The sequence below is a fragment of the Caretta caretta genome, chromosome 3 (genome assembly GCF_965140235.1).
Source record: "Caretta caretta isolate rCarCar2 chromosome 3, rCarCar1.hap1, whole genome shotgun sequence".
In the NCBI taxonomy this organism is placed as follows: domain Eukaryota; kingdom Metazoa; phylum Chordata; order Testudines; family Cheloniidae; genus Caretta; species Caretta caretta.
In genome coordinates, this window is record NC_134208.1 from 109,985,546 (window position 1) to 109,998,876 (window position 13,331).

Sequence of the window (13,331 nt, forward strand, 5' to 3'; positions counted from 1 at the left end):
AAAATCAGTCAGACAGGTACTCCTTAAAGGTATTTTTAATTCTTTTCATCACTCCCCACTAACTTTTATAAGGAGGAAGGGAAATATTCTGTGCCCCCCAAACAGGGGTAGACATGAGTGAGTAAAGTACAAAGAGCAAAAAGGGAGGTGAAGGGTCCTGGAGGAGAGGAGACAATACATTCCAGCTCCTTGAAGATGTAAAAGAAACCATGCCTCCCTAAAGCTGTATTAGTATTGCTGGGTTCCTTTGTAATGGGGAGGGAGGAGGAGAGGCAGCATGCCGCCAGTGATATCAGCCCTGCCCACCCTCAGATCTGCTTCTCCCATAACTATAGTTATGTATTTTTCCATATTGCCCCCATGCATGGAACATCCTCGCTCAACTGATCCGTAAGGCTGCCACTCACCTCTCAGGACTCAGACCTTCCCTGACATCTACAAGCAATCAGCCCGTTATCCTGAATAGGTTGAGTATAGCTGATGTGTTGTTTAATTGTTGAAAAAAACAATGAGTATGAAGTATATTGTACATACTTTGATTGTTTGCCCATCTTCACCCTTATTTATGTTGCTTGCCTACTCAAACGGGTAAGCTCTTTGGGGTAGAGACTTGTGTCTTCCTTTGTGAGTGCCCAATACCTACCATATTGTGGGTTCTACCAGCATATGAGTAATAAATGACAGCAATAATAATAGGAAAACTAGTCCGTTTACAACCAAAAAAACCCACCATGTAGACTAGATGTGTAGAAATTTTCTAACCACGACATAAATGATACAATGTGTGTAATGCTACATTTTCAAGCACATAGTCAACCATTGCATGCCTGGAATCCATCTCGAAATACCTACACAGAATGTGTGAGTGGAAGAGAGGAAGAGAAGAAGGCATGGATGGCATGCCTTGTGAAATCCAAGTGACTTTGGCAACATCACTTGATCAGGCCAACAAATCAAAAAAAAAAAAAAAAGTTATCAGCTTTCAGAGAAACCATAATGCTGATAAAATACCAGTGATGTCATCCAGCCTTTAGGATAATTACTAAAATTGTAGCTTCTGGTTATCTGCTATGCATAAAAGAGGGTTCAACAAACTCCTAGCCAAGAGGTGATCTGCAATATATTTTGTAATGAGGAAAATTTTGAATCTCTGCATTACACTATCAAATGTAATAAAGATAAACTGTGAAGTATAACCATATTAATCTGATAACCAGTCAGCAAACACTGGACCACATCCAGGGTTTAAAATCTCATATAGTATTTCCTGGAGCCCCAGGGCTGGGGGTTTCTGCCCCATAGGAGGTGCCGGGGCTGATGGTTTCTGCCCCGCGGGGCACGCTGGGGCTCGGGGCTTCCGCCTAAAGCCTTTGAAAAAATTTACCAGAGCTCCGCTCTGGACAACTCCAGCTGAATTTAAGCCCTGTGTACACGAGAAAGATAATTCCAAAAACTCATACCAGTATATCACAAGCTACTTCTGCTGACTTTGAGGACACGAGTTACACTTTCCCTGTCCAGGTCTAATAAACGTGATCTATCAACATGTCAAAGGACACAATCAAACTAAAAATTACACCTAGAACTAATTTTTTGACCTACTACTGTTACACATAACACAAAAGATGAATATAGATGATAGAGATTAACAGAAGATAAATATTTTCTCTGTCGTTTCAGCTAGTTTACGTTGTGGGTTTGACAGCACTTTGTGTATAGTAACTTTCACTGTTTTCATAGAATAAACAGTCATTTTCCGTCAAAATTTATAACTCTGCTGGACACTAAAAACCATGGTTTTAACAGAGACACTGGTTTTGTGGCTCATTACAGTTTGTAATACACCTACTGCCTGCTAACCCTCCATTGTTCTACAACTGCAGAGGTGTTAATTGCCCACTTTGTTTTAAGTGGTCTCCTACAGCGTGTGTATGTAGAATTGTTATGTTTAACCATCTTTAACACCTTGAATTTAGCTTGAACACTCAGGTTACTTTCCCCAGACTTGAAGAGAGCTGGTCTACAATGAAAACTTACATAGGTCTAACTTCGTCTCCCAGGGGTGTGAAAAATCCGCACCCCTGGTGACGTAGCTATGCAGACCTAACCCCCTGCTATGTGCACAGCGGTAGGTTGATGGAAGAATTCTTCCGTCGACCTAGGAACCACATCTCAGATCAGGTCTCTACTAGCGCTTATGTCGGCAAAATGTTTGTCACTCAGGGGTGTGAAAAAAACACACCCCAAGTGACATAAATTTTGCCAACATAAGCATTCATGTGCACTGTGCTATGTCGGCGGAGCACACTCTCCCACCAACATTGCTACTCCCACTCGTTGAGCTGCGTTTATTATGTCAATGGGAGAGCTCTCTCTCGTTGGTATAATGCGGCTACATGAGCGCTTTTACAGTGGCACAGCTGTATCGGTACAGCTGTGCTGCTGTACGCTTGTAAGTGTAGACATGGCCTCAGGGAGGGTGGATTAACTATAACAATGGGAGAATCCCTCCCATTGCTGTAGTGAGTGTCTACACCACTGTAAAAACAATGAGGAGTCCCTGTGGCACCTTAGAGACTAACAAATTTATTTGGGCATAAGCTTTCGTGGGCTATAACGCACTTCATCAGATGCATGGAGTGGAAAATACAGTAGCAGGTATAAATACACATCACATGAAAAGATGGGCGTTGTCTTACCAAGTGGGGGGTCAGTGCTAAGGAGGCCTATACAGTTAAGGTGGATGTGGCCATTCCCAACAGTTAACAAGAAGGGGTGAATATCAACAAAGGGAAAATTATTTTTTGTAGTGACCCAGCCACTCCCAGTCTTTATTCAGGCCTAATTTGATGGTGACAAGTTTGCGAATTAATTCCAGTTCTGCAGTTTCTTGTTGAAGTCTGTTTTTGAAGTTTTTTTGTTGAAGAATGGCCACTTTTAAGTCTGTTATTGAGTGTCCAGGGAGACTGAAGTGCTCTCCTACTAGTTTCATGTTTTAAGTGTAAACATATCCTCACCCTACCTGGTCTCTCTCATTTTCCTGTGGTATTTGTGTGGGTCTTGCTCAGAGAAGCAGGAGAAAGAAAAACATTTCAAAAATTAGGAAATTTTTATTGTAAAAGGTGGCGTGGGCACTCGAGCACATGTAGTACCTGAAACTACTTTTTATTCATTTTTTAAATGTAACACATTTCAAGCCGATGGTGATCTTTTAAATGCCAAATAGGTGTGTTGCTTATGTTGACAGTGCCCTTAGCCCATTACCAGTGTGGGCTTTCTGAAATTCTCTTAGCTCTTAAACCAAATGTATTGTTTATGGGTTTATTGTGCCCACTTCCTATGGACAGTTCTGAAATGTTTACATCCCTTACATTCCTGTATTATTGTTGTGTGCAGGATTTGTGAGTGAGTCAGAATTTCTTTCATAAAGCTTCCTTTCTGCTGTGGTGGGTTGTGTTAGTGTTAGAACTACCCATAAACAGAGCAGACTGCAGCTGGAGAAAAATTGTGATTTGATTTATTTTTTAGCATACATTTGGGATAGATTAGCTGATGCACAGATCACATTGATCCAAATGTTTGCCCCAAATTTAAGTTGAATCCAAACCTTTCATAAGGTTCAAAAAAGTTTTTAATACTTTGGTTTTTTGCACCTCTAGCTAAAGCAAAGATTTATGATGTCAAAAGATATTTTTTTATTTTTATAGTTTCAGCGAAACCAGGAAGTACTGGAAATCCTGTGACAGAGATTCTAGCCTGATTTCTAGATCATAGACCCTTGGATAAGTGTGTATAAGCATCCAGACTTTTGTACCCTTCCACATTAAAAATGAAAAGTTAAGTAGTAACTTGAATGAGTTCTAACACAGGCTGGTTTCTTGCATGCTGACTTTGAAACATTTTAGATGTGCATCCTTGAATCAATTATGGTGTTGCATTACAGCAAGGAAGCTTTTTCAACTCTCACAAGGAATCAAGTTTACAGCCATTGTGTTTTTCTGTAGCTGTAAAGAATAGCAAGGCTTTTTGGACCGTGTGCCTGTCCTCTTGCCAAGCCTGGCTTTTTAGAAACATGATGTAGCTTTTGGTGCTAGTTAGGGAATATTAATGATTATCTTTGAATGTGAAAACAGAAACTGCTTTTTGTTTTTGACAGCATTCCAGGATCCTAGTGCTTTGTTTGTCGTCTTTTTCATTTCCCTAGCAATCCTACAAAGTAATCTAAACATAGCTAATCCCCACAGGGACTTAGTGGAAAGTTCAGTTTTACGCTCCTGGATTACTTTATAGTTGAAAACAGAACAGTCCTTATGCGGAAAGATTTCTCTCTTTTCTTCCTGACTTTCTGTGGTGAATTAAAAATCCCATAATGAGGCCAGGGTCTAAAATGCCAGTATTTTCTGTCGCAGTCATGGCATAGATGTTTATTTCTCCAAGGTCACTGATTTAAAGAGACACCAAACTATCCCATAATTGACATCAATTTAAAATTCCTCTCATCTAGGATCAAATTCTGGCTTGGGCAGTGCCTTCATGTATGTTCCAGAAGCAGCAGCCAGGAGAGGAAGGAAACCATAGAATAGTTTTTCCGGTCAAATTCCAGCTGCCCTTCAAACCAGAGGAGATCACTCTGCAGGTCGTCCGTAGGTGGAGCTGCAGAGGGACATTCCAGGATAGGGCTTGCAGATTGCGAGCATGGTGCGTGCATTTAACTCTCAGCCCCATACAGATGATTTCTGCTCCTAGGGTGGAGAGCAGCCAAACTGGTCCCATGAACACTTCTTTTGCAGCATGAATGTGTATGCCTGTTTGGGCAAGTCAGCCACTTTCATACCTGCAGCCAGAATTTGGCACTGAGGAGGGATTTTCTAATGTGCCTAAGTGAGTTAGGAGCACATCTGAATTTTGGTGGTACTCATGCTCCTAAATCACTTAGGCATCTTTCAAACTCTCACCCTGTATGGCTAATTACGGAAAACAAAAACATTATTCTATTGCTGAGAACTGTTTTAAGGACAGTATTTATGTAGGAATTACACTAAAACAATGTTTGGTCTTCTTGGCCAACTATCTCCTGTGCATCCTCTTGTGGTCTAGGATCTTACTACAGGCAGCCTGTCTCAGTTTTTCCCTCTTGGACTGCTCAAATAAAATTTCACCCAGGCATTTTCTTGGTCAAAAATATCCCTTCTTGGAGTCTGGGTTTATTAATATAAAATGAACTCTAAATAAAATTTAAAATCCCAAACAGTCCGTTCATAATCCCACACAACACAAGGTTTCTCTTGCACCTCCCAGCCTTTCCTGCTTGGGGCCTTTGCATTGTCTCTTCTGCATGGACTAGATCTTTCCCAGGGGTCCCTACCATGATCAACTCCCACAGTCTGAGGGTCTTCCTCACAGAAGCTTTTGCAGACTCCACAGCTTCCTGAGCTTCTCCCCTTCATTGCAGAGAGCCCATTGCTGCTCTTTATAGGGCAAACCACCTGGAATTCCTAATCTCTCCAAGATGGGGATCATGCTGTAATCAGGGCTGACTAGCCATAGCCCTCCAGCCCTGAAGGGGCAATCCACCCTGTTACAGTGTGAAAAGGGTGTTTTATGCGTGAGTTACAGTGCTGAGTGCCTTAAGTCAGTGAGCCAGCTCCTCAGCCAGTGTATCAAAGAACTCTACGTAGCCACAGGATTTCAGTCCTTTTTCTTTAGGGCTTGAGTTTTATTTCTCCAAATAAAACAGTTCAACATAAGTTCAACATATAAGCCATGTCCTTTCTCCTGACTGTAGGGTCTCCTGATGGAGCTCATCGACTCAATGCAGGCCTCGTTCCTCACACCCTCTGTGTGGGTATAAAGAAGGCTCTCTATTCCCTTCTGCTGGAGCTTTCCTTCAACAGAGTGGCTTCCAGCTAGAGCTGTTCAGGAATTTTTCAACTAAACATTTCTTTGGATTCATCAAAACCAAAATGTTCTTGTGGAAATGTCTCAGTTTCCACTAAAATTTCAGTGCGAAGATTTCTTCGGTCTGGGATGAACTTTCAGGTGAAGGAACAAGGGTCGGGGGAGAGAGAGAAACAGACAAACACACACACCCAATAGCCAAGTGATTACAGCACTCCTCTGGGATGTGGGAGACCCACATTCATGTCCTTGCTCCAAATCAGGCAGTGTAGGGGCTCAAACCTGGGTCTCCCACATCGCTAACCACTGGGCTGTTACTAGTGGGGGCAGTCTCTCTCTTGTTAATAATTTTTCACAAAAGAATTCAAAAGGTCTCATTTTCACTCAAATAGAAAACAAAAACAAATATCCCAATCTCAAAATTATTCACAAAATGGAATTCTTTCTAGCCAGTCCTACTTCCAGCCTTCCTAACCTGCTCCCTTCAAGGTGCACACTCCCAGGCCTGGTTGCTAAGGAGAAACTCTCTGCTCTTTTCTCATCTCTAGCCTTCTCCCTTAACTCAAGCTTTGCAAGAGGCCTAGCTCTGAGTTACAATCTTCAACCACGTGACCCCAGAATTTATTCCCTTCACCTTGGTGGCACAGAGGGCAGCTGAGCTCTGACCCCCTTTAAAGGCCAGCACATCCTGTGCCTATTGCCAAGTAATTGTATCCCCAAATTTAAAAGAATTATGGTCTAGAGAAACATAGATCCGGTAGACTAAATGATTAGTAATGGTTCCTTGTGATATAAATTCAGAGACATAATCCCAGTATTTCTCATATGGAGGTTCTTACCATGCTTTAGGACATACAGTGATTTAGACAAGCAAGAGAATTCAAAGTTATGAATAATAACTAATTCCAGAAAGAAAATAACAAAAACAGGCAACAGTACAACGTGTGTGTTCACTTACAATCTCCTCTGGGCTCTCTCTTCCCTCATGAAGAGCTTGCAACAGAGATTACACCCGGGAGATCCAGTTCCTGTAGGGACAGTCTTCTCTAAATGAGCTAATACCAAGTGACTTAATCCCTAATTGAATAGATTCTGTTTAGTTGCCTTAGATATTGTGGTTATTGATTACAGAGGGAAGTTTGTTTAAAAGTAAGTCATTTCCACGTGAGTCATCATAAATATACTAAAACAGCTAATAAATGAGTAAAGGTAAGTGATCTTGTTAAACTCTGTGGAAAGAGAGCTTTAGTTAGACTACTTAAAGAAGTCATATGAAGAATATTCACTTCCATATCTCAATACATGTAATTTCAATCATAGAGTTAACCTAGCCTTGGCAGCCTTTGCAAGATTTTATCTCGCTTGAAGCTTGAAGTTTGGTGGCAAAATCTTCTTGAGGAGCAGTGCTGGTGTTGATGACTTCTTTCGGGTGCTGTGATTTTCGTCTGATGCTGTTTTTTGTTGTTTGTTTCTTTCTCTGCATCTCATGCTTTATCAAAGGAAATTTACAAGTCTTGAATGATGATCTGTCTTCAGTGATACCCAGGTCACCCTCTGTGAAAACGTTTACAACAGGTGTACCTGTTGAACAACCATAAGCCTAACGCCTACGCGAGATTCAAACTTCGTTTTGGAAACACTGTATGTTCACACAGTTTGGCCATTTATTATGGATGAGGGCAAATCATACTGAACAAGTGTTCAAAACTGTGCTCTCACCTTCTTCTAACGCAGTGTGGTCACATCCGCAGTGGACAGATAAACTCCTTTAGAACTAGAGTTGGTCCTGAACCAAAACTCTCAATCCAAACTCATGTCCTGGAGGAAATGTGGATCCAGATCTGAGCTTTGCAGTTCAGCCAACATCTCTGATTGGAATATTTCATCCACAGTAAAGATACACTCAGACATAAGCAACAGAGCTGGGCAAATGATACAAATAATTTTCTGCAAACATTCATCAGTTTAAAATAATTTGTTTCACCCATGGTTGTACCCCTTTCTAATTTGCTTTCCACAGACATTCAGGCAATCAGTTTTCACTGACACAAAAGTTTCTGGAAAGCAAATTTCAGTTACATGCACAAATATCTGCAGAAATTTTAAAGTTGTGTATGAAATTATTTGCCTCATCTGACCAAGGAACAGAAATAATAAATTGTGATTGGTCTGACTAATCACAATTAACCAAGACAGCTCAAATTATGAAAATCAGATGCTCACTGAGAACTATTAATGATCAATCCATGGAATCTAACAAAAAACAACAACAAAGCAGTTCACTGTCTAATTTCCACTAACAAACAAATTTGAGGAATTTGCTCTCTGCTCATGGATTTTCTGGGAGCAAAAAAAAGAGGTTAGGTTCATCAGGTAGGTTATTCACTGCAAATTATTTTCTCTGCCCTAGTAAACACAATTAAACTCTGATTCTAGACTAAGGTAAAGGGGACCTTGGGAATAAAGGCAATGATGATCTTAGTCTCTTGGCAGGTAGGTGAAGCAGCTGTGCAACTCCTTGTTTGTTATTTCACAGAGTGGAAATGACGGTAGCCTCTCTGCTATATTCCAGGCACAGGGTGATAGCTACAGAAGGCTACAGAGTTGGGAATTGGAGAGGACAGAGAAAGGCAATGAGAACACACACACAAAAATAGGATAGCTCAGAAATATGAGTATGCATGAGCCAATATTCTAAGGCCTGAAACTTACTGCCAGGAGAAATATACCATATACAGTTATAGCCCCTTTCTCATCCCCTTTATTTCTCTCTTCCAAAAACAGAGAAGAATGAAGAAGAAGAACAGGAAGCCAGGAGGGAATTAAAACGCAGACTCAGCAGAAAGGTGATAAAATGTTTTATGTGTAGTATACTTGTATGTATAATAAAGGATGAGAATTTTTCTTTATATTATTCTAAAGTATATTCAGACATACTGACAAAATTCCCTTTCCCATCTCCATTTTCCCAAAAGGTAAACCCTGTTTAAAAGATAGAATGGGCCAAAGTCATCCTTGGTATAAATCCAGTCTGTCCAATTTTCCCTAGCATTTTTACAGGGCAGAACTGCCATCTTTGAAGGAAATGTAGGGCCCGATTGTGATTAGCCTTTGCATGTGTGTGTAAGGAGGGGGTGTGAGTACCAGGAGCTTTCCCGAGTGTGCGCACACACACCCATGCAACCCCAGGTGTAGGTACTTGCCTCTTTTGGAAAAGGAGGGTGCTGGAAGAGGTGTGAGGCCCTGAAGAGCCCTCCACCACTATCCGATACACAAGCCAGTAGAGCTTGCCCATCACAGATGGGAGCACATACTGCATTCTCCTGTTCAGGGTTGGCCTAACTCTGTTCCCATTGAAGTCAATGGTAAATCTCCCACTCACTTCAGTGGTAGCAGACATAAGCCAACACTGAAGGTTTCTGAAAATACCACCCACAGTGCCTCAGTGATGCACAGTGTCTCTCAGAGCTCTTAGTGGGACAACGGCACAGTCCTGATCCATCGAGTATATCTAAATCACTAAAATTGATCATCCAGAGCAAAGTGGGTAGTACCATGTAAAACATTGCAATGCAAGGCTCTCTCAACAGGTAATGTATAACTTTTTGCTTGTCTTTCCTAGTCTAGTACAAGAGAGAACCACAGTATACAAAATATTTATCATTGTGCCCAAGTCAATTGTTAAATTGTGTTACTTTTTTGGATTGTGATTGTCCTGTTAATCTCATGGATGTCTCTTTTTTTCTGAATAATGAGAAGTTTAAAACCTTAAAAAATAATTTTACATATATATATAATGCACATATTTGATGTGTGTGTACATATATATTATTAATTATATATATGTGATCCTGAAGCAACAAGCACATAAAAAATTACTGTTTTTCTAACTGTGTCTAAATTGCTTGTAAACGTGCATGTTATTGCAGATTAGGGCTATATTCTGCTCTCCATTAAACCAATGCAAACCCAGTGATATCAACTGGATTTTGGGAATACAGGAATTGTCATACTAGATCAGACCCAAGGTCCACTTAGTTTCATATCCTGTCTCTGACAGTGGCCAGCACCAGATGTTTCAGAGGAAGGTGTAAGAATCCCATAGTAGACAGATGTGAGATTGTCTGCCCCCTACCCTGAGCTCATCCTGGTCCCTAACAGTTACAGATTAAACCCCCTGAAGCAGAAGGTTTAATATCCCTTCCAAAATTGTGTTAATTGCAATAATGTTGGATATTCTTGCTATCCATACAACTATCCAATCCCTTTTCAAATCTTGTTTAGTTCTTGGCCTCAGTGACTTCCTGGCAATGAGTTCCACAGTTTAATGAAACATTCTGTGTGAAAGTAGAAAAGGAGTACTTGTGGCACCTTAGAGACTAACCAATTTATTTGAGCATAAGCTTTCGTGAGCTACAGCTCACTTCTGTTGCTCACAAACACTTATGCTCAAATAAATTGGTTAGTCTCTAAGGTGCCACAAGTACTCCTTTTCTTTTTGCAAATACAGACTAACACGGCTGTTACTCTGAAACCTGTGTGAAAGTATTTCTTTTTATCGGTTTTGAATTTTAACCTTTTAATTTCATGGAATATCCCCGTGTGCTTGGGTTACAAGAGAGGGAGAACAGAAGTTCCCAATTTACCTTCTCTATTCTATTTGTTATTTTATATATTTTTTATCATGTCCCCTCTTATGGGTCTCTTTTCTAAGGAAAACATTCCTAGCTTTTTTAGTCTCTCTCCATATGAGCATTTTTTTTCCAGACCCTTGATCATTCTCATTGGTCTTCTCTGTATCCTTTCCAGTTCTGCTCTATCCTTTTTGAGATGAGGAAGCCCCGTAGTATGACATACAATTTCCCTACACTTTCAAAAATATATGTGCAATGGCAGAATTTTGTTTACTGTGACAATCATTAGTTCACATTAGTTAATGTGTACCTTGGTTGGGGTGACTCAGATCATTTGGTTCAATATCATAATAAAGATAGACTCTCTGATTCACAAATTCTTTTTAGTTAGAGAAACCCATCAAAAACCTGTTCTCTTTTTGTAGTGAAAAACAGATGATTGTAGGTATTAATGTAAATACTAGCATTGTCTAAGAGGGTAAATAGCACCAGTGTAGCAAAGTAAAAATTAATGTTTTAGAGACGATCTGTCAAGATTCTTTGTGGCCTGTCTGACGAAGATTAATTTTATACTCTAAGAAACTAGGTTGCACTGCTTTCTAGTTCCTGTTTGATGTTCCCTAGATGGTGCCTTTTTTTAGACACCTGAAAGTGACCCTGATTAGAAATACCATTAATGTTCTCTTGAGGTTACGTCATACCCTAGGTTTTATTTTGGCTTATTCAATTTACTCTTTTCCACCTCCTGTTCACAGCTCAGTCTGAGACCTACAGTGGCTGAACTGCAGGCAAGAAGAATCCTACGTTTCAATGAGTATGTGGAGGTAACAGATTCCCCAGATTATGATCGCCGAGCAGACAAGCCCTGGGCAAGGTTAACGCCTGCAGACAAGGCAAGAGACAAATAGAGATTGAATTCTATAACTTTCAAAATATGTCTCCGGTCTTATTTTCAGTCCCTCCACACTAGTATCATTAATGACATCTTCTTGAGGCAGTGACATTGACAGGGTACCATGCATTCCCCACACATAGCAGAACCCACTCAGATGCCTATTAAAATTGTACTTACCAGCTCAGTTGTGGCAGTTCAGAGATGAATCTCTCACACTTTTAAAATCCCTCCTAGGCCAGTTACATCACTGCTGTGAGCTTTTAGTTGCAGTCCTTGGAATTTAACCAATGTTTCTGCAGTTAGAGGCCTACATGCTGGCCCTTAAGTGCTGCTTTTAAAACCAGTTACAGTGAAATATAACAGGCTCTCCCATTACTGTAAAATGTTTGGCCACATGAATACACCATCACTACATTTGTCAGGTGACCAACTGCATTCATGCACCATTGGGGAATAAACTCAGCCTTCAGCGTCAAAATCCTATGTCTTTACCCTGCAATTTAACAGAGAGGTGAGATTAACTCGGTAGTAGAGAGAACTTTAAATAGTGAGAGAAGCTACCAGGTTTCTTATTTACTTATAAGTAGAGTTTTAAAAATTAGGTAAAATAATTCAGAAGAAAAGTCATGCTTTTTGGTGAAAAGTCATAAAATATTTCAGGCTTACTTTGCTAAAAAATGGATTCAAGTCTGAGAACAACGTGTTTTCATTCTTTGTGGCTGCAGATAACTTCAGAGGGCAGAGCATAAGGAACCAGCTCCCACTCAAAAGGCAGTGGCAGCTACTAGTCTTAGCTTCCAAGTGACTTTAGCAGTTCGCTCCAAGTACAGTGAGTTACACTGTTCTAGCCAGGCGGGAACAAAGACCTGAGTGGCTGTAGCAGTGTCTGCATCAGAGAGGAAAGGGTTGTCCATGCCAGCCCCAAATGGGGAAGAAAAGATGGCTGTGCCCACTGGTGCCATCTGAGCATCTATGTGCAATGGTGTCACTAACTTTAAATCCTGATATTACCTTCTGCTTTCACAACAGGCCGATGGACACTCTCAAAGGAGGAAGCAGTCCATATACCTTGCCAGATCCTCACAATATTTTCAACCAGCATTATCACTATTTTCAGAATTGAATTTAGGTCAACTGGCTTTGTTCAGGCCCCATCTATGCCAGATTTTGGGAGAGCATGTAGACCGGTACATCTGAGTCTGATGAAAAGGGGCTCTAGAGCAGAAAGTCACCAGTACATTGAATTCACTGTAGCCCGTATTTCCTCATGATCTCCCCTCGTGGTTTTATAATGGTTGAACAGTAGGGCTGTCAGAACTGAGCCCTGCAAGACTTCACAGTTGAAAGAGAGGACCAGTCACCCAACACCATCCCCTGTCACTATTCCTCTGAAAGGAATGAGAGGATGAATTATCACGTGATCCCATCTACTCTTGCCAGCCTGCAGTTACTTCAGCAGCCCCTCATAATCAACTGTCTTAAAGGCCTCTGAAAGATCAAGTAGAGTCACCAAAGACATTTGGCCTTAAGTCTCCTTTGGAGATCCTCAGCCATGGTGTTTCCATGCCATGCTCAGATCTGAAGGAATCCCGGGTGCTTCACATTATTGGATATCTCTAACTTGTACAAAAGAAGGGGGCAAGTTGAGAGAGGTGAATGTAGGGGTGGGAAGAGAGGCAAGAGAAGCTGGCTTGAATCCTCAGATTTTTGTTGTGAAATGGCTGTAAAGTTCAGGATCCAGTTATGACATTAGCCCACAAGGAAAGAGCTGGCCATTCCTGTTACTGTTGATCATGCTGTGAAGAGCACTGTTTTCTTCCGGAAGTTTGTACCTTACACAGTACAACACACTATTTGGGTGCAATTCTGTTAAGCTGATTGTTCCTCTGCCTTTCTGGAAGGAA

At 40.9% G+C, this 13,331-nt stretch overlaps 1 protein-coding gene across 5 annotated transcripts in view; it reads left to right on the top strand.

The window, feature by feature from the left end:
* The window catches only part of PHACTR2 (phosphatase and actin regulator 2), a 225,636-nt gene that overhangs the window by 195,494 nt on the left and 16,811 nt on the right, over positions 1–13,331 (top strand). For 4 of the 5 annotated variants that reach the window (XM_048844344.2, XM_048844347.2, XM_048844346.2 and 1 more), the window contains 2 exons: positions 8,683–8,744; positions 11,288–11,425. In XM_048844344.2, coding sequence (XP_048700301.1) covers positions 8,683–8,744; positions 11,288–11,425 — 200 coding nt within the window. The remainder of the gene's footprint in view (positions 1–8,682; positions 8,745–11,287; positions 11,426–13,331) is intronic. The other variant, XM_075126787.1, reaches the window with a different exon arrangement.